We start from the raw sequence: 22,533 nt of genomic DNA on the forward strand, positions 1-22,533 counted from the left end.
CCCATGTCTGCGTGGATTTCCTCTGAGTGCTCCAGTTTCCTTCCAGAGGCCAAAGATGTGGGGTTAGGTTGATTGGCCATGGTAAATTGACCCTAGTGTCAGGGGGATTAGCAGGGTAAATATGTAGGATTACGGGAATAGAGCCTGGGTGGGATTGTGGTTGGCACCGACTCAATGGGCTGATTGGCCTCCTTCTGCACTGTAGGGATTCTATGATTCTATGAAGTTTCTGATCAGTAGTTTGGATGGTGGGGGCGGGGTGGGTCTTTATTGTTGTTAATGCCATTGAATGTGATGGTTGGATTGGTGATGATTGGATTCTTTCTTGTTGGAGATGATCATTGCCTGACACTTGTGTGTTGCAAATGTTACTTGCCACTTATAAGGCCAAACCTGAACGTCGTTCAGATCTTACTGCATGGGGGAACAACCTGTTGCAATATCTGAGGAGATGCAAATGGAACTGGGCACTTCATGATCATCATTAAGTAGCCCCACTTTTGATCTTATGCTGGAAGTAAGATCATTAAATAAGCAGAGCCAGGCAGTGACCATCTCCAACAAGAGAGAATCCAGCCATCTATCCTTGACACTCAATGGCATTACTGTCGCTGAATCCCCAACTATCAACATCCTGGGGGTTGACTCTAGTGATAGCTCCGTGTGCACATGCTCAGTCACTATGTCACAGTATGTCACTCACAGGGGAGTTGAATATGAAGCATTTCAGAGAGTATCCCCAACCATGTTTTGGTCTTAATTAACCTTTGTAAATTGTTAGCAGGTATAGTTTTGAACAAAATACCATTGCCTCCAGCAAGACCTCTTCTAGAGTAAGAAACCAAAAGGGTCTTGAGATAAACCTACAATAACATAGAACATAGAACAGTACAGCACAGAACAGGCCCTTCGGCCCACGATGTTGTGCCGAGCTTTATCTGAAACCAAGATCAAGCTATCCCACTCCCTATCATCCTGGTGTGCTCCATGTGCCTATCCGATAACCGCTTAAATGTTCCTAAAGTGTCTGACTCCACTATCACTGCAGGCAGTCCATTCCACACCCCAACCACTCTCTGCGTAAAGAACCTACCTCTGATATCCTTCCTATATCTCCCACCACGAACCCGATAGTTATGCCCCCTTGTAATAGCTCCATCCACCCGAGGAAATAGTCTTTGAACGTTCACTCTATCTATCCCCTTCATCATTTTATAAACCTCTATTAAGTCTCCCCTCAGCCGCCTCCGCTCCAGAGAGAACAGCCATAGCTCCCTCAACCTTTCCTCATAAGACCTACCCTCCAAACCAGGCAGCATTCTGGTAAATCTCCTCTGCACTCTTTCCAGCGCTTCCACATCCTTCTTATGGTGAGGTGACCAGAACTGCACACAATATTCCAAATGTGGTCTCACCAAGGTCCTGTACAGTTGCAGCATAACCCCACGGCTCTTAAACTCCAACCCCCTGTTCATAAAAGCTAACACACGATAGCCTTCTTCACAGCTCTATCCACTTGAGTGGCAACCTTTAGAGATCTGTGGATATGGACCCCAAGATCTCTCTGTTCCTCCACAGTCTTCAGAACCCTACCTTTGACCCTGTAATCCACATTTAAATTAGTCCTACCAAAATGAATCACCTCACATTTCCCTCACATTGGGCGGCACGGTAGCACAGTGGTTAGCACTGCTGCTTCACAGCTCCAGGGACCTGGGTTCGATTCCCGGCTTGGGTCACTGTCTGTGTGGAGTTTGCACATTCTCCTCGTGTCTGCGTGGATTTCCTCCGGGTGCTCCGGTTTCCTCCCACAGTCCAAAGATGTGCGGGTTAGGTTGATTGGCCATGCTAAAAATTGCCCTTAGTGTCCTGAGATGCGTAGGTTAGAGGGATTAGTGGGTAAATATGTAGGGATATGGGGATAGGGCCTGGGTGGGATTGTGGTCGGTGCAGACTCGATGGGCCGAATGGCCTCTTTCTGTACTGTAGGGTTTCTATGATTCTATGATTTATCAGGGTTAAACTCCATTTGCCATTTTTCAGCCCAGCTTTGCATCCTATCTATGTCTCTTTGCAGCCTACAACAGCCCTCCACCTCATCCACTACTCCACCAATCTTGGTGTCATCAAAAATTTACTGATCCACCCTTCAGCCTCCTCCTCTAAGTCATTAATAAAAATCACAAAGAGCAGAGGACCAAGCACTGATCCCTGTGGCACTACGCTAGCAACCTGCCTCCAATCCGAAAATTTTCCATCCACCACCACCCTCTGTCTTCGATCAGACAGCCAGTTACCTATCCAATCGGCCAACTTTCCCTCTATCCCACACCTCCCCACTTTCATCATAAGCCGATCATGGGGGACCTTATCAAACGCCTTACTAAAATCCATGTATATGACATCAACTGCCCTACCTTCATCAACACACTTAGTTACGTCCTCAAAAAATTCAATCAAATTTGTGAGGCACGACTTGCCCATTCACGAATCCGTGCTGACTATCCCGAATTAATCCGCATCTTTCTAAATGGTCGTAAATCCCATCCCTAAGGACCTTTTCTATCAATTTACCAATCACCGAAGTAAGACTAACTGGTCTATAATTACCAGGGTCATTTCTATTCCCTTTCTTAAACAGAGGAACAACATTCGCCATTCTCCAGTCCTCTGGCACTATCCCCGTGGACAGCGAGGACCCAAAGATCAAAGCCAAAGGCTCTGCAATCTCATCCCTTGCCTCCCAAAGAATCCTAGGATATATTTCATCAGGCCCAGGGGACTTATCGACCTTCAGTTTATTCAAAACTGCCAGGACATCCTCCCTCCGAACATCTATTTCCTCCAGCCTATTAGCCTGTAACACCTTCTCTTCCTCAAAAAATAACAGAATTTGATTTATGAGAAGTATAATATCAGGTGAATATATGGAGATGTGGATGAGCCTTTTTTCCTATTTGACATGCAAGAGATTTTTGGGTTAATTCATATTGTTGTTGAGATAAGGTCAGATTCAACTAAGAAATGATTATCTTGCAGAGGACATATAGATTGTTAATTAGAACAATAGTGACCATATTACAGAAAGGGCGTAATCACTCTGGAGAGAGTGCAGAGGAGGTTTACAAGAATGTTGCCAGAGCTAAAAAAATGTAGCTATGAGTAGAGATTGGATAGGTTGGGGTTATTTTCCTTGGAACAAAGAGGGTTAAGGGGTGACTTGGTAGAGGTGTACAAAATTATGATGAGGAGTGATAGAGTGCACAGGATAAAATTGTTTCCCTTGGTGGAGAATTCTCGAAGCAGGGGACATAGATACAGTGGATGTAGAGGGGACATGAGGAAGACCTTTGTTAAGCAAAGGGTGGTGGGTGTCTGGAATTTGCTGCCTGAGTTGGTGGTGGAGGCAAAGACCCTAAACTCTTTTTGAAAAGTACCTGGATTTGGACCTTAAGTGGTGTAAGCTACAGGGCTATGGGCCAGGTGGAGGAGGGCGGGATTAGAAAGAACACTTGGGTGTCCTTGGGCTGGCAGGGACAAGATAAGCCAAATGGCCGCCTTCTGGTCTGGATCTTTTCAATGGTTCTATGGATAGGAAAACCAGTAGTACCAGAACCTTTTAGACAGCCCACAACACTTCACATCCAATGAAGTACTCTTGATAGATGACTTGATGATCTGCTTTGGTGATGTTGGTTGAGAGATAAATGTTGACCAGATCACCAAGAGAAACACCCTCTTTCTAAAAAGACCCAGATAAATGTCCACTCGTCATGCCACTTATTCCAAATATTTGGTGCTCTTTGAAATCTGTATGAAGCAAGAGTCTATTCAAAGATGATTCAACTCTGTACTGCAGTCGTGAATTCCTTTTAGTTGAATTCAACTTATCATTAACTGAACAAGGTCTACATACCATCCCCTGTGTCTCTGTCTCGTGACGCATTGGAGTGTGTTTCTGCTTTATGGAATTCATCCTAGATTCCACAGAGTATTTACTATTAGATTCTTTTGATTATGCAATTTTTTGTTTTAGCGTGTGCAGTAATCACCAAGTCAGGGAATAGCTTCCAAAATACTAAAGTGAGCTCTCCGCTGAATTTTGTTAGGGGCAGACTTCAATAATGTGAGTGATTGCTTGGGGGTGTGATGATACTGTGCCTTTAAGAAATGTATTTGTATCATGTTTCTTGTGTAGGATTTTTTTTAACAGTCAGTTCTATTTACCTGGTACCACTTTATGGAATTAATGCAAATTTTAAAAATTGAGACTACTAAAGGACGTTTACCTAACATGTTTTCACATACTTGTCCAACCATGGACAATGGTTTATTTGTCTAACGCTTTACAATTGTTCTTTTTCACAAATAGCCTTCAGATGCCCTAATACTGGGGAAGATCAAAAAGGTTCCCTGTGTTCTCCTTGCTCGGTAAGTTCTTTAAAAAAAATCAGTGCTTGGATATTGACCATAGTCTGCTTTATTATTTCTTGGAAATCAACCCGCCATGCCAACACTGGGCAGTCTTCAACCATTTCCACACTGGCCAAGGCCATGGGAACCCGGACTGCAGCGGTGGTGCCCCCTGTTAGGGACCAGGTCAGAAACTCCAAGGTATATTATGAAGTTAGCTGAGACCCCAACGTTTTTTGATTTTGGCATTATTGTGAGCATAAGGTGCTCCAGGTGTGGTTCTATCGACCCAGTAAACAAACTTTATTTAACAACACAGTTAAAATATAACAAAAAGAATTAGCATAACCTGTACCAACTGAATTACTTAAACATGGCAAGGTGTAATTCCTAACTGCTAGCTGTCTCTATAGTTCCAATTTAAGCAATATCACCACAGACACAAATCTCTCTCCAGAATTAGTTAGCACAAAAACATATAGGCTCACATGGATGCTAGATTTCAAGCCTTTTAACCCCTCTGGACAGAGATGCCGAAAGACACCTGTCTTCTGACTTGAGATTTCCACTCCATCTGACGAAGGAGCAGTGCTCCGAAAGCTTATGGTATTTGCTACCAAATAAACCTGTTGGACTTTAACCTGGTGTTGTGAGACTTCTTACTGTGTTCTGACTCCCATACAGCCATCTCCAGAGAAAAATCTATCTTCAAATAGCAGACCTTCGGAGAAAGAGAGAGACAGAGAACTGTTTCGCTCTAACAATTCCAAGCAGCATCTGTCCTGCTTTCTCTGCGTAAGCCTAGTCCCACCCCAACATTTGATTTTTCCTGTTAATCAATCTAATCAAGTCCCACTCTGAAAAACCTCAGGGTGAAACACTAAAATAATAGAACTGCATCAGCCCAGATTAAAACAGACACTCTAGCAATGAGGATCAATTATGCTTTTGCAGTATCAACAGGGGCGCTACCTGTTACAGACAAAATGGCACCAGGTGAATAGAACTGACTGCCTAAAAACAACCTGCACAAGAAACATGACATAAATATATTTCTTAAAGGCACAGTATCATCATATCCCCAAGCAATGACTTACATCATTGTATGTCTGCCCCTGACAAAATTCAGCGGAGAGCTCCTTCAGCCACTTTGGAACTATTCCCTGGCTTGGCGATTATTGCACACGCTAAAACAAAAAATTTCACAATCAAAAGAATCTAATAGTAAATACTTTGGGGAATCAAGGATGAATTCCTGTCCGGGTTCAGGTGATAATTCTGATTGGCAGGGGAGTGGAACTCATGAGATAGATCTTTCCAAGAGCTGGCACAAGTATGTGGGCTGAATATCTTGCTTGGGTGCTGCATCATTCTAAGATTCTCAGCCAATTAAATCCTTTAAAAAGAAGCTGGCTGACCATGTCCAGAGGATAGATCAAAAATACGTTTTGGCATAGATTAATAATAAATAGCCCATAAAGCACAATGGGGCACTTTGTTGAGGACACACAGTATTTATTACCTGTGGGGAGATCAGTGCTTTGGCTGCTCGGAAATTTTTTCAGAGTTTAATTACCTTATGTTGGGTATTGAAGTAAGTTAGGAGGGTGATATAAATTCTGTGATTCGTTTGGGCTGCATCACCTTTTCTCATTCCATACTTTCTGATATGTTCTTGTGAAGCACGCTTGAGAAAACTAGAAGACCAAATTGTCCCGTATTTCTAATGCAGTCTTTGTCAAGTTATGTATTGCTGCTTAGCTCAGTATTGTAACATGATAACCAGTCAGGTATCTTCCCATCTATGATTTTTTTTAAATTAGGGAAGTGTTCTTCAGAAGTGATACAGAAAAAAACTCTACTAATTAGCAATTCCTGTTTGTTTTAACCCCTTTTAACAGCTTAAGGCAATTTGGTGCAAAATAGGCCAATGGGTGGCACAGTGGTGAGCACTGCTGCTTCGTAACGCCAGGGACCCAGGTTCAATCCCGGCCTCGGGTCACTGTGTGGAGTTTGCACATTCTCCCTGTGGCTGCGTGGGTTTCCTCCGGGTGCTCTGGTTTCCTCCCACAGTGCAAGGATGTGTGGTTTTAGGTGGATTGGCCATGTTCAATTGCCCGTTTGTGTCAGGGACTTAGCAAGGTAAATATTTGGGGTTATGGGTATGGGACCTGGGTGGGATTGTTGTCGGTGCAGACTCGATGGGCCGCATGGCCTCCTTCTGCATTGTAAATTTTATGAATCTGCCCAGATAGTTTTATACTTCAATGAGTAATAACCTGGAAATGGTACAGCCTTCAAGGGCAGGGAACGGATGTAATGGGAGCTGGGGCAGCAGGACTTTGGAGCTCAAGCTACCTTCTACTGGACTCCTCCCCTTCCTGACTGGTGAGCTTTGATTGGCGGTGGGGGTATTATGAGGTCAAGGCTGACCAGTCTCCCTGAAAATCCCACCCCTTCCACTTCCTGTAGCACCAGGGATAATTGTTGCTGCTTGTAGGCTTCACAGTTCTATATTCAAGTGGCAGTCAACCCAAGACGGTCAGTCTCGAATTTTTCATTTGGCTTCTGCTGTTAACGATTCAGTTGCTCCCACTTGTATCTCCTCTCGACCTATCTCTTGTTCTTTACTTGCCCCATTACCATCTCCTTTTGCCTCGCAACATCACCTCTTTCCTGTCACAGACCTTGTCAAATGTTCTGCCATTCTCTTCCAAAAGGTACATCAGCAAGATGAAGTGTGCATGGAGTTGTAAGCAATAGATTAGCATGGATAGAGGATTGGTTGACCGATAGGAAGTAGAGTGGGCATAAATGGGACATTTTCAAGTTGGCAGGTTGTGACTAGTGGAGTACCACAAGGGTCAGTGCTGGGGCATTTACAATCTTTAGATGAAGAGACAGGAAGTAATGTATCTAAATTTGCAGATGGTACAAAACTAGGTGTGAAGGTACGCTGTGAGGAGGGCACAGAGAGGCTGTTAAGAGATATGTGCAGGTTAAGTGAGTGGGCAACAAGATAGCAGATGAATTGTGATGTAAGGAAGTGTGAAGTTATTCACTTTGGTCAGAAGAATAGAAAAACTGAATACTTTTTGAAAAGGTGAGGAACTTGTAAGTGTTGATGTTCAAAGAGACTTGGAAAGGAACACAGTAAGATGCAGCTTACAGAGAGCAATTACAAAGGAAATGGCTTGTTGGCATTTTTCAAGGGCTTGGAGTACAGGAATAAAGGTGTTTTGTTAGAATTGTACAGGGTTTTGATGAGACCAATCTGGAGCAGTGCATACAGTTTTGGTCTCCACATTTATTAGAGATATAATTGTACTGAAGGTGGGTAGTGCAGCGAAGATTCATCTAATTGGTCTCTGGGATGAGAGGCTGAGCAAATTGTGTCCTTTTTCTCTGGGATTTGGAAGAATGAGAGGCGATCTCATTGAAATGTATAAGATTCTAAAGGGGCTGGATATGTTGACGCTGAGAGATTGGTCGGGGAGTCTAAAACACGGGGGTACAGTCTTGGGACCAGGGACTGATCATTTAGGACTGAGATGAGGGCAAATTTCTTCACTCAAGAAGTTGTGAATCTTTGGAATTCCCTGCCCCGGAGGGTTGTGGATACTCCGTCATTCAACACATTTAAGACTGAGAGAGAGAGAGCTCAGAGAATCGAGGGATATGGGGAGGCAGGGAATTGGAGCCCAAGATCAAATGTTATTATATTGAAAGGCAGAGCTGGCTCGAGGGGCCATAAGGTCTACCCCCCTGCTCCTACTTCTTGTGTTCTCTTTTCTCCCCCCCCCCCCACCTTCCCCCTTACCTCAGCCACTTTCTTTACCTCTGTACTTGTTTAAAGCATGTTACATTTCTAACTTTTTCTGGTTCTGATGAAATACTGTCGACCTTGGAACGTTAATTCTCTCCACATGCATCCTCGGCTGTGGAGATGTTACTACAGCATTCTCTGGCTATATTATAGATTGATTGCTGCAGATTTTCAATTTCATCCAGTGCACCAGTGCTTCCACCCACTCCCATCCTGTTGGAATGTTAGGCTGGTGCTGTAAACTCTCACTGGCTGTAAGGGAAGTGTGTGTGCCACTACCACCTGTGTTGATATCTGTCCTGGTTGTTTAAGTATCCCCATCTCCAGTAATCACGATGTGTCCATTCTGCCACAATTTTGATATTGCAGCCCGGGGAATAATATATTTGGGCTAATGTTCCAGTGCACCCCCAACATTATTTGCCTTTGAACTTGATCAGGGTAAGAAGCAGCGTGATATTTTTCACCAATTTCTTGGCAGAAGGTTAGAAAACAGATAATTAGCAGCAGCTTTTAAGACAGTTCCAAGAATTAAAAAAAAACAGGCTTGTTCATCTTTAATGACCTTGAATGTACCCATAATGGAAACAAATTGTAAATGGCATATCAAAGCATAATTCATAGTGTTATTAATGTTCATGTTGTTAATGTTCTGTTAATGTTTGCCTGATCAAAAAATGGCGACAGAAGAAAAGGTGATGTGCATCAGCGGAAATGAAGTCCACAACAACTTCTCGGCCTTTTGGCTAAGATCAAACATCAGATCAAACCCAAGATGGGTTGCAATGCCTTATCTTGTCAGGGCCCGGATAGCTCAGTCGGTAGAGGATCAGACTTTTAATCTGAGGGTCCAGGGTTCAAGTCCTTGTTTGTGTTTTGGGGCAGCACGGTGGCACAGTGGTTAACACTGCTGCCTCACAGCAGCAGGAACATGGGTTCGATTCTCGGCTTGGGTCAGTGTCTGTGCAGAGTCTGCATTATTTTCTTGTGTCTGGAAGGGTTTTCTTGGGTGCTCTGGTTTCCTCCCACAGTCCGAAAGAAGTGCTGTTTAGGTGCATTGGCCATGCTAAGTTCTCCCTCAGCGTACCCGAACAGGCGCCAGAGTGTGGCAACTAGGGATTTTCACAGTAATTCATTGCAGTGTTAATGTAAGCCTACTTGTGACACTAGAAAATAAACTTATTGTTTGACTCTCTTATGGGTACCATGAATTGGATTCAGTTGGATTTTGAATTTGACTTTTGGAGCAAGCAAGGAATGGATTCAGGTTTGCCCGGTCCATTCTGAGCATTGGCTTTGTAACTTTAAGGATAGAGAAACTTTTTTTAAAGAAAAAACAAGAAAATTCACTCCTTATTGTGGGAAAAATGCATCACATAACAACTCAATTAACAATTGGATACAAAGTTTAAAAGTGCACAAGGACTTTGTACTGGTAGCTCTTTTCCGTAATTTCTTTTTACAGAATATGTAATGCATTTGTCACCCCCCTGTCGGGTTTTCTATAATCAATTTTCCTTTATTTTGTAGACATGGGAAGAGACACACCATTATGCCAACGAATGTCAACTACAGAGCAAACATCTGGGCATTGAAGCAGGAGGGCTGCACCCATATCATTGCCACTACTGCTTGTGGCTCACTGCAGGAAGAAATCCAGCCTGGGGACATTGTCATGATCGACCAATTTATTGACAGGTAATTTTAATGCTGTGCGGTTTGTAACACGAGTGTCAGAGTTTGAGTGTGGGTGTAGCATTCCAAATTGGGGTGTAACGTACTGAGTGTTACGGTTATTAAACAGGAAAATAAGTGACAATCAGGGCTGCAAGCAAACATTTTATCTCCTGATTTTCTGCATGCCTTCACCTCCAAATCGTTATCAGTCGTCCCTGCAGAGGTGGAATCTTTAATTGACAGGTACCACAGAAGTAAACAAGAATATTCTGTTTTAACCCCTTCATAAATTGAGTACCTCTTTTTTTTCCCTTTAGATTGTATATATACGGTGTACCGATTTGTCTCATGCCATTGTCCATTTTGAGCAATATAAGGTTGAGACAGGGCCCCAAATTTTCATTACCAAGGCTGTTAGCTCAAATCAGGAAATTTCCCTACTTGCCTCATATGCCTCTGTCGAATAGCTGTTGAGTGGCAGGATCTACCCTCCGGGGGATGTGTGGGATAGAGCCAGGCCCACTCCTCTGGGCACAGATTAGAGACGGCCACAAGAGTTGTGCCAAGGCAGGCTGGTTAAAGGCCTACCTTGTCCCTAGTCTCAGTTATTTTGCTCCACATCAAGAACAGCTAATCCTTTAATAACTTACTTGAGCTGTCAATCAAACTGTGAACTTGAAACCCCACTGCCCCACCACTGAGATAATTGTAGCTTGTGGAACTCAGTCAAGTGTTCATGAAGAGACCTCAGGCAAAGGTCAACAAACAGCTATTGCAACTGCTGGAACAGAGTTTTCTCAACCCTTGCTGTCAGAACAGCCTTTTAAATTTTTGTTCAAGGACTGGGCATATAAATAACTTGATGTGGAGATGCCGGCGTTGGACTGGGGTGGGCACAGTAAGAAGTCTCACAACACCAGGTTAAAGTCCAACAGGTTTATTTGGTAGCACGAGGTTTCGGAGCACTGCCCCTTCATCAGGTGAATGAAGAGTTGGGTTCACAAACAGGGCATATATAGACACAAACTCAATTACAAGATAATGGTTGGAATGAGTCTTAACAGGTAATTAAGTCTTTACAGATGCAGACAATGCAAGTGGAGAGAGGATTAAGCACAGGTTAAAGAGGTGAGAATTGTCTCAAGCCAGGACAGTTAGTGTGATTTTGCAAGCCCAGGTAAGTTGTAGGGTTACAGATAGTGTGACATGAACCCAAATCCCGGTTGAGGCCGTCCTCGTGTGCAGAACATGGCTATCAGTTTCTGCTCAGCGATTCTGCGTTGTCGTATATCTTGAAGGCCGCCTTGGAGAACGCTTACCCGAAGATTAGAGGCTGAATGCCCTTGACTGCTGAAGTGTTCCCCGACAGGAAGGGAACACTTCTGCCTGGTGATTGTCGAGCGGTGTTCATTCATCTGTTGTCGTAGCGTCTGCGTGGTCTCGCCAATGTACCATGCCTCAGGACATCCTTTCCTGCAGCATAGACAATACTGACCGAGTTACAAGAGTATGTGCCTTGTAACTGGTGGATGATGCTCTCAGGTGAGATGATGGCATCCGTGTCGATGATCTGGCACGTCTTGCAGAGGTTGCTGTGGCAGGGTTGTGTGATGTAATGGTCACTGTTCTCCTGAAGGCTGGGTAGTTTGCTGCGTACAATGGTCTGTTTGAGGTTGAGCGGTTGTTTGAAGGCAAGTAGTAGGGGTGTGGGGATGGCCTTGGCAAGATGATTGTCTTCATCGATGACATGTTGAAGGCTCCAGAGAAGATGTCGTAGCTTCTCCGCTCCAGGGAAGTACTGGACGACGAAGGGTACTCTGTCTGCCATGTCTCATGTTTGTCTTCTGAGGAGGTCAGTGCGGTTTTTCGCTGTGGCGCGTCGTAACTGTTGATCGATGAATCGAGTGCCATATCCTGTTCTTACGAGGGCGTCTTTCAGCATCTGTAGGTGACTGTCGTCCAAAGATGTGCGGGTTAGGTTGCTTGGCCATGCTAAAAAATTGCCCTTAGTGTCCTGGGATGCGTAGGTTAGAGGGATTAGTGGGTAAATATGTAAGGATATGGGGATAGGGCCTGGGTGGTCGGTGCAGACTCGATGGGCCGAATGGCCTCTTTCTGTGCTGTAGGGTTTCTAAGAGTCTAAGATTGTTGCGATCCTCCTCATCTGAGCAGATCCTGTGTATACGGAGGGCTTGTCCGTAGGGGATGGCTTCTTTAATGTCTTTAGGGTGGAAGCTGGAGAAGTGGAGCATCGTGAGGTAATCCGTGGGCTTGCGGTACAGTGAAGTGCTGAGGTGACCGTCTTTGATGGAGATGCGTGTGTCCAAGAATGCAACCGATTCCGGAGAGTAGTCCATGGTGAGTCTGACGGTGGGGTGGAACTTGTTGATGTCATCATATAGTTGTTTCAGTGATTGTTCACCATGAGTCCAAAGGAAGAAAATGTCATCAATGTATCTAGTGTATAGCATCAGTTGAAGGTCCTGTGCAGTGAAGAGGTCTTGTTTGAACACACGCATCTTCATCAAGGACAGTCCTCTTCACCGCACAGGACCTTCAACCTACGCTATACACTACAGCATGACAGTTATATAGACCTTATCCAACCTTGAACAGCCTTTATGTCTGCTATTTAAATTTATGATGCTCATACTGCTGGTTAAGGACTTGGTACAGCGAAAATGGAGCCTCCTTGAACTCAGCACTGCAGTCTCTCACCTTTCTCTTAACCAGGAATAACCAGGAATGCAAAAATGGATTATTTTTTAGATCAGTTGTCGAGAGGAGTAAAGAAATGTGCCTTGTTATTCATTTGTCCCTTTATGCCTGCTGTTGCAGTTTCTTCATTCAGAAGAAATGTCTTTTGCAATCACAGGACATCCCAAAACAGTTTGCAGCCAGTGAAGCACTTTTGAATTGTGGTCACTGTTATAATGTAGGAAACGTGGCGGCAATTTCTGCACAGCAAGGCCCTCCGAACAATATAATGGCCAGCTAATCTGTTCTAATACTGTATAATTTTTAAGAATCTCATCTTGTGTTTTGGGAAAGTATTAATTTATGGAGACATTTGCTAATTCATTAAGGTTCAAACTAATATTTAAGTGGAAGTACAGTTCAAACATCTTGTGAATCGATTACAGTTCTTCTGTTCCTCACTCTAGTTCTCCAGCGCTTGTACAATGTAATCTGAAGTTATAATTTGTAATCAATGTTATGGTCCCTGTGGAGACCAATAACTTTTTAAGAGATTTGAATTTTTAATGACTGACCGGAAGGATCGCACAAGATTTCAAATTCTAAGACTTTTACTGCAATGAACAAACTAAAAACAACATTGTCTAAATACTAAAGTTAGCAAAATACTATAGATGCTGGAATCTGAAACAGGAACCGAGAATGCTGGAGAAACGGATGGAGACTTAACATTTTGAATCTGTCTGACTCTTCAGTTCTGATGGAATCCAACAGATTCGATGTTAACTCTTTTCTCTCCCTACAGATGCCGCCAAACTTGCTGAGTTTTTCCAGCATTCTCTGTTCTTGTCTACTGAATAGTATTTGGACAACTTGTGCTCTAAATTACAGAAACCATCCCACATTTAATTTGTAAATGACCAAAAATCCCATTTCACAGATTTACTTTACATTTTTTCCTTAAGTAGACAGTTCATTCTCAGGAACCAGTTCAAAGCTATTCTCAGCTCCCACTGGCTTGCTTCCTTTTTCCCAGCCAGATAACTTCTAATCACGGAACTGACTTTCACAGTGTGGGTTACCCTGGAGGTTCCTACTAACCAAAGCTAGGTGAATCTTCAAGTCCTGTTTAAATCCTCTCAAACTTGGTCACTCAGTCCAAGCATAGGTATATAAGATGTTGAGAGGCATAGATCGGGTGGACTCTGAGGCTTTTTCCCAGGGTGGAAATGGCTGCTACGAGAGGACACAGGTTTAAGGTGCTGGGGGGCAGGTACAGGGGAAATGTTAGGGGGAAGTTTTTCACACAGAGGGTGGTGGGCGAGTGGAATTGGCTGCCGTCAGCGGTGGTGGAGGCAAACTCAATAGGGTCTTTTAAGAGACTCCTGGATGAGTACATGGGACTTAATAGGATGGAGGGTTATAGGTAGGCCTAGAAGGTAGGGATATGTTCGGCACAACTTGTGGGGCCGAGGGGCCTGGTTTGTGCTGTAGTTTTTCTATGTTTCTAAAAATGGGATCTATCAGAAATGCGGTTGGGACTTCTGAGTCCATATTCCACTCACCATTTTAAAGGTTCATGGAGTCTGTATGACTCGACGGAAATCCGAGGTATTGCGTCCATTCAGCACGTTTAACGGCATGAGAAGTTGACTGTGCTTACAGATCACAATGTTTCATTGGTTCAAAATGCATTTGTTTTAGTAAATTTTCAGCGAGTTTACAGGGATAGTCTATGGTAAGATGTGGACAGCATACAAGGCAACCTTTACAGAGCAGCTCTATTCGTAGCATTGTGTTTGGATGAGAAATACCACCATTTAGAATTTCAAACCACAACTTTCAAAGTTGGCTCTGGGAGAGGCAGATTTCAGATTCACTAAACTCACTCCTGGTTGAGTATCACTACCCATGGTTATCCTGTTTCCTTGTTGTTTCAACCTACTGCCTCGTCAGTTTAATTTCCTCCCTTCTCCTTCCCACTCAAACTGTAAGGAGGGAGATGAACAGAAGAAAAAGGCAAAGAAGCAAACTAAACGATCGTGGGGCATAAAAGTGAAGCAAGCCAAACTTGAATATAAAAGATAAAAGCAAATTACTGCAGATGCTGGAATCTGAAACCAAAAGAGAAAATGCTGGAAAATCTCAGCAGGTCTGGCAGCATCTGTAAGGAGAGAAAAGAGCTGACGTTTCAAGTCCAGATGACCCTTTGTCAAAGCTAAAAGGCATAGAAAGTGGGAGATACTTATACTGCAGGGGGAGGGAATGAAAGATGAGTCATAGCCACAGAAACAAGGGGAAAAGACTGCTAATGGCAATCAGTAGAGTGAATAAAGGGTGTGAATGGCCAAATGGCAGAGAAGCTGAAATCAGAGGGTAAACTGTGACAGATGAAGATGTGGTGGTGGCGGTGGCGGTGGCAGTGGCAATGGGTGGGAGAGACGTAAAACTTAGAGAAAGGGGAAACAAAGGGGGAGAAAAGGTAAGGAAAGCGGGGATTAAGTAGGGGGAAAGAGTGGGGGAGGAAGAAAAATGAAGAAAGACAATAAAGAATTAAAGGTAGAGAACAGTAAAAAATTAAATAAAATGATAACAAAGGGGTTGAGATAGGGTAGAGCTATTCATCTGAAGTTGTTGAATTCAATATTGAGACCGGAAGGCTGTAAAATGCCTAGTCGGAAGATGAGATGCTGTTCCTCTAATTTGCATTGAGCTTCACTGGAACATTGCAGCAGGCCACGGACACACATGTGGGCACAGGAGCAGGATTGTGGGTTAAAATGGCAAGCAACCGGAAGGTCAGGGTCCTGATTGCGCACAGACCGAAGATGCTCAGCAAAGCGATCACCCAGTCTACGCTTGGTCTCTCCGATATAGGGGAGACCACATCGGGAGCAGCGAATGCAATAGACCAAATTAAAAGAGGTGCAAGTGAAATGTTGCTTAACCTGGAATGAATGTTTTGGACCTTGGATGGTAAGCATGGAAGAGGTAAAGGGACAGGTGTTACACCTTCTGCGATTGCATGAGAAGGTGGCATGAGTGACGGGAGAGGTGTTGGGTATAGTGGAGGAGTGGACTAGGTTATCCCGGAGGGAACGGTCTTTGTGGAATGCTGACAGAGGGAGTGAAGGGAAGATGTGTTTGGTGGCGGCATCTCGCTGGAGTTGGTGAAAATGGTGGAGGATTATGCTTTGCATGCGGAGGCTGGTGGGGCGAAATGTGAGAACAAGGAGGACTCTATCGTTGTTCTGGGAGGGAGGGGAGGAGGTGAGGATCATGGAGCGAGAGATGGACCGCACGCTGTTGAGGGCCCTGTCGCCAACTGTAGATGGGAATCCACGGTTGAGGAAAAAGGAGCACATATTCAAAACACTACTTTGGAAAGTGGCATCATCAGAACAAATGCGATGGAGGCGAAGGAGCTGAGAGAAAGGAATGGAGTCCTTACAGGATGTAGGATGTGAAGAGCTGTAGACCAGATAGCTTTGGGAGTCAGTGGTCTTGTAATGAACATTGGTAGAATATACTGTTGAATATAGAAGAATTGGAAGCAAACTATAACAAGAGAAGGCAGTTAAAGAAATTCAAAGGAATTCTTGCCAAATATACTCATCAATCGAAATATTTCCATAAAACAAATGCGAACCACCTGCAGTTTTCATCAAGGTGACATTTTTCTGGTGTAATGCTATGTTCCATTGTGATTTGCATCAGGCCGTATGTTTGGTAAACTTTCTCACTATTACTGTGCTGAAAACTTTTGGTCAAAGAAAACAAGTATTGCAAAAATAGTTTCAGCAATGGTATAAGACCTTCAGATTACTGGTAGCCGTACATTTCGGTTGTTGTTGCATTCTGCTTATATCACCAGATAAACAGCTGCAAATGTCATTATAAATTTGCTATACCATCATGAGTTTACAGGAAATCCATACACTAAAGGCATTGCATCTCGATTTGTTTAGTCGCAGCTTTGGTTGAAACTGGATGAGGAGCTCTGAAGGTAGGAGATCCAAATGTGTTTCGCAGACTCCATCTAGCTCGTGGTTGGGTGTTCAGAATCCGGACACATTCAGGATGTAGCTTTATTTCTGTAAACCATTTCAAACCAAGTGTGATATGCTAATGTGAATTAATTCATGCAAAATGCACCATCTGCTTCAGTGAAGCGGCTGGGGAACTCCAACATTTGTAGTTTGAAAAAAAAACACTTGTTTGCGGGACAGGATCTCATCAGTGCCAATTTTCTTTAACGGTGGTGGTTTATTCTGCAAGAGAATTTTCTTGCCTATTTCTGATTGCCATTGGATAATTGATCAATCAGCTCTTCTGATTTCCACTACTTGTTTCATTTGAATTCAGATTTTCAGGAGATGTGTTTTATGAAAAGCGAAATGTTTCCAAGTGATATCACAAAGGGAGTCATTTTCTGCTTGAATACACGAGTGTATGATGGCATCATGGGGGCAGGATGGGATGTTTGGAAAAGTTGTTGCTCTGAATGCATTCAGAGGGAGTGTGCTGTCTAGAACTTCTTTTGCCAGGCTCGCCTGCTGCAGCATGTGGGCCTCGTTAAGGGTTTGAACCCTTAGTGTAACCCAAACCCTGCCCTACATTTCACCAACTGTTTCTGTTGCGAAACAAATTAATTGACCAGTTTTCCAAAGGAAGGCCCAGAAGTAGGGGGCGATTGTTGACATTTTCATGGTGATTGGGTCACCAAGAGTGTAGGACACCACTGATGAAACCCAGATGACCTCATAGGCTCCTTTCTGGAGAGCAGTGGGATTTATGATTAGGAAGGGGATCCATCCAAGCAACATGTGCGTTCCATATGACCATCAAGGTTTACATCAGGCAGGTAGGAGACAGGTTCTATGGAAGCAGCCACCATCCATATAGCCATTGACAGTCGATAGCTCGCCCTGGCCTACCCATGATGTGAGGATGGGGAGAATGTCTCCTGGAGAGCAGAGATGTCCTTTTGAACCCGGGTACCAGTTTGAAATGTATGAAGTATGACAGAAACTTCAGTAAACCATTGTCCTCACAGAGGCAAACCAAACAACCATAGGCATACCAAAACAATGATTTAGCTACTTGAACAGGTCAGGTGATGTCCTGTTGGCCAGTTCCGTAAAAGTATCCAGAGTGATAGATAATTGTAATGTGCTCAATGGTACAAAGTTCTGAGGAGGAATCAGCATGGAACAGCTGGAATTGGGGGGTGAGTAAAATGCTGAAGAGGATGCTGATAATAAATCCAAGCTGAAGAGCTGCCAGGTCCCCTCCAGCTGCACTGAGGAAGATAAATCCAACACATCTATTAGAAAACTACTTCAATTAATATTCCCATTCACTCTCGCACAGACATATTGTGTGTGCTACCAATGATTGGTCATACCAAACCCCATTAGGACTACACAATAAATAGAAAAGCCACGTCAGGTGCATCTATGGAAAGACAAGCAGTTGCTGTTTTATTAGAATTGTAAATTATTACACATGTAACAGATTTTAAGCAAGTGCAGAGGCAGGGAAAGGTGATGGGGAGAACAGAAGGGAAAGTCTAATCGGATGGAAGGCAGGAGTGATTAAATGACAAAAGGAATGATGGCTCAAGGTGTGGTGAAATATGAGGAAACGTGTGTTTGTTCTGCATATATTTTTGATTTGGTTTATTATTGTCAGATGCATTGGTATACAGTAAAAAGTATTTTCTCTTGCGTACTATACAGACAAAGCATACCGTTCATTGAGGAGGAAAGGAGAGAGTGCAGAATGTAGTGTTACAGTTATAGCGAGGGTGTAGAGAAAGATCAAGTTGATGCAAGGTAGGTCCATTCAAAAGTCTGATGGCAGCAGAGAAGAAGCTGTTTTTGAGTTGGTTGGTACATGTCCTCAGACTTTTGTATCTTTTTCCCGATGGAAGAAGGTGGAAGAGAGTATGTCTGGTGTGTGTGGGGTCCTTAATTATGCTGGCTGCTTTTCTGAGGCAGTGGGAAGTGTAGACAGAGTCAATGGGTGGGAGGCTGGTTTTTTTGTGATGGACTGTGCTTCGTTCACGACCCTTTGTAGTTTCTTGCGGTCTTGGGCAGAGCAGGAGCCATACCAAGCTGTGATACAACCAGAAAGAATGCTTTCTATGATGTATCTGTAAAAGTTGGTGAGAGTCGTAGTGGACATACCAAATTTCCTTAGTCTTCTGAGAAAGTAGAGGCGTTGGTGGGCTTTCTTAACTATAATGTCGGCTAGGAGGACCAGGACAGGTATTGGTGATCTGGACACCTTGAAGCTCTCAACCATTTTTACTTCATTTTTAATTTTAGTTTTTGCAGTCATAAGGACACTGGAGTAATTTAATATAAATCACCAGGTCATCTCCTGTGGCATTGCACACGAGGAGTTATGTCCCTGCGTCATCCTGAACTGAAGGCAGGAGGCAGAGGGCAAAGAACAGAAGATTGTGGACCAGGCAACTCCGATGTAATTCAATCCCCATTTTAGTTGCATTCAATTCAATTATAAATCCAGTCCTTATTTTGATATAATCCCTCATAAAATTCTTGTGTTCATATTTATAATCGAATTAAACTTGTCACATTGTAATTACACCCTTTCAGAAGTGTGAGTGTTGTGTCCCTGTACACAGACAATTGGACAGAATGAATTGAAATTCAGTACCACACTTATTGCTCTTTTATTGCTCAATGTCAATTTGAACACCACAATTTTCTTGGGTGCTTTAGCCAGTTGCTTGGTTTAAGCAAGAGTGTCATAAATAAATATAAATCAAGGTCCTATGATAATCTCATCCCACTTCAACTTTGATGGCTACGGGCTCTATACTCAATAAGGCCTGGTGAGCAATGAGTGGAGGTAAGGGATTTTTGCAGAGTCATAAGGACACTGGAGTCATTTGAAAATGGTGGGTGGGATCCAATTTCAGGATTGCTGCCGCTATTCTTGGCACGCCAATACCGGGCCAAATCCATTGTGGGGTTAGACAACTCCTAGCGGCCCCGCCTCCCCACCCCCACCTTGGAATTTCCGTGGAGTCGGGCCAGCTTCTTCATGACACTGGTTCATGGCCCCTCAGAGGGGTCAAACATCATAGCCTGGATTCAGCACCCTTTTGAAAGGTAATCCCAAAAGACCATATCCACGCCTCCTGTGTTTTTCTTCTCTTTGTGCTTACTTAGTTAATAAACATCCAGGAACCACCAAGGGTTTGGTTCACATAAAAATATGTTGGTTCATTTATGAAGGGATTGAGATGTTAGTAACAGTATCATACAATTGGAGAACTTGGACACAGGCCTGAGTTGGTAGCTTTCTCAGAACAAATTGAGACAAAGTCTGAATCAAATTATATATTGCATAATTTCCCCTCAAATGATGGATACAGAAGATGTAACACCCACATAAAGTTGTACCACAACACCCCCATGCCCCCCTACATGCCAACTCATGCTCTCACCCACCATCATGGCCCCTCATATCCTCCATATCAACTCATGACATTTCCACACAGAATGAGATTTGGCTGAGAGCTCAGCTTCTCAGGAAATGATTACCTCTGTTGACACAGCTGGAGAGAAGGGAAAATGCTGTCTGAGTGATAGTTTTATGATATAATAAATTATTTTCTATGATCTCTTTTGTCAATGGCTCGGTGTTTATTTGCACAAGGTAAAGTGCGATCAAGTGCTTATAGTATATGTTCTTGATACTTCAAAGGTTTGGTTGATTGACCAGGAAATGTTAGACAGAGCCTAACTCCTGGCTTCTGTATAGATGACACCCCAATCACTCGCACTGACTAGTCCCCGACCTGACCTGACACGACCACCACCACCCCCCCCCCCCCACCTGCCACTCTACCACCTCATGTGCTACCCCCTTAACTACATGCCTTATCCACTGTACCCCCTTGCTCACTCGACCACTTACCCGCTCTTGATATCTTTTCAAAGAAGCTTTGAGACGTTTAACATCTTTATTTGCCAGCTAGTGTTGTAAGGGGGGGGGGGGTCTTCCCCGGATGACCCAATGCTATGAAGAAGCCAGGATCAGATGCCCTGGGCAGATATAAAGAGCTCTGCCATGGTAAAGAAAAGTAAGCGTGGAGTGGCAATCTGATGTTGATTACCCTCCCTTGCAAAATTTAGGTCATCATCTTCAGCAATAAGACAATATAAAATAAGCATGCAGACTACATGGGAAGGAATATAGGAGATCATTCAGCCTCACAAGTCTGTTCCAACATTCAATCAGTTTGTGGCTGTTCAGTTCATGGGGAGCAGCACGGTGGCACAGTGGTTAGCATTGCTGCCTCACAGTGCCAGGGACCCGGGTTCAATTCCAGCCTGAGGTGACTGTGCAAACTCCATACAGACATTCTCCCTGTGGGTTTCCTCCAGGTTCTCTGGTTTCCTCCCACAGTCCAAAGATGTGCGGGTTAGGTTGATTGGCCATGCTAAATTGATCCTAGTGTCAGGGAGATTAGCAGGTTAAATACGTGAGGTTGCAGGGATCGGGCCTGGGTGGGATTGTGGTCAGTACAGACTCGATGGGCCAAATGGCCTCCTTCTGCATTGTCGGGATTCTATGATATCTTAATTCTCATCCACTGTGATGCTTATGCCTAACCAAAATTGATCAGCCTCAGTCTTGGAATTTGCAGTTGGCCGCGCCTCAGCGGTTTGTTGGTTCCAGATTTCCAATACTCTTTGTGTCAAGAAATGCTTCCTGACATCCCTGCTGAACAGTCTGGCTCTCACCAGACACAGATTTCAGGTCTACTGCAAAGTGACTCATTTCCTGATCAGTGGCTTCATGCATTCCTTTCACTGGTGCTTTTGTTCAACTACAGCACAAGAGCAAAAAGAACCATGAAAGGTTAAAAATGCCTTTTTAAAAAAAAAAGATTTCAAAATGAGGGACATTCCAGCTCTGCCTTCACTGGTCCTGCTTGGTCCTGCACCTCCTGTATTAAGGACAAAAAGAGATGAAAGGCAATTATGTCTTTATGTTGGAACAAAATAATTGAATCCTAGTTTGTGATCTCATCCAAATGACATTAGCTGAACACATTATCAGAAGGGCTCAGTGTTGAGGTGCTGAGCGATGTTATAAAGCTATTCTGACTTGTTTTTGGAAATAGGGAACACATTCAAGGAAGAAATGTATCTGTTTGAGTTTTAAAAAAAAATCCTTCCTGGGATATGGATGTCACTGATAAAGTTTAAAGTTTATTTATTGGTGTCACAAGAAGTCTTATATTAACACTGCAGTGAAGTTACTATGAAAATCCCCTGTTTAATGCCTATTCCTAATTATCATAGAATCCATAGAATCCCAACAGTGCAGAAGGAGGTCATTCAGCCCATTGAGTCTCCACCTACCACCATCCCACCCAGGCCCCATCCTCATAACCCCACGCATTTACCCTACTAGTCCCCCTGATGCTAAGGGACAATTTAGAAATGCCAATCCACCTAATCCGCCCATCTTTGGAGTGAGGGAAGAAACTGGAGCACTCGGAGGAAACCCACGCAGACATGGGGAAAATGTACAAACTCCACACGGACAGTGACCAAGCCGGGAATCGAACCTGGGTCTCTGGCGCTGTGAGGCAGCAGTGCTAGCCATTGTGCCGCCTTGAGAATGTGGTGACTTTTGTTATAAATTTGTCACAACCTGGTCACTTGTTCATATCTACAATTACAGGAATATTGTGTAACTTTGGTTATGGTAATAATCAAAATGGCAACATAACTCTGTTGCCAACTTGGCTTTTACTTTAAGATCATTCATTTATAAACTTAGGAAAGAGATTTATGGATTTGACTGTCAGGACATTTACATAGTAAGAAGTCTCACAACACCAGGTTAAAGTCCAACAGGTTTATTTG

At 43.6% G+C, this 22,533-nt stretch overlaps 1 protein-coding gene and 1 non-coding gene across 2 annotated transcripts in view; both read left to right on the top strand.

Annotated features, from left to right (window-relative positions):
• mtap (methylthioadenosine phosphorylase) overlaps positions 1-22,533 on the top strand; it is a 178,325-nt gene that overhangs the window by 39,120 nt on the left and 116,672 nt on the right. Inside the window, exons 3-4 of the mRNA XM_078214282.1 lie at positions 4,373-4,431; positions 9,770-9,937. Coding sequence (XP_078070408.1) covers positions 4,373-4,431; positions 9,770-9,937 — 227 coding nt within the window. The remainder of the gene's footprint in view (positions 1-4,372; positions 4,432-9,769; positions 9,938-22,533) is intronic.
• Positions 9,043-9,123, top strand: trnak-uuu (transfer RNA lysine (anticodon UUU)). The gene has a single exon. It is a non-coding gene; the product is annotated as a tRNA-Lys (tRNA).

The sequence above is a fragment of the Mustelus asterias genome, chromosome 6 (assembly GCF_964213995.1).
Source record: "Mustelus asterias chromosome 6, sMusAst1.hap1.1, whole genome shotgun sequence".
NCBI classification, from domain to species: Eukaryota; Metazoa; Chordata; class Chondrichthyes; order Carcharhiniformes; family Triakidae; genus Mustelus; species Mustelus asterias.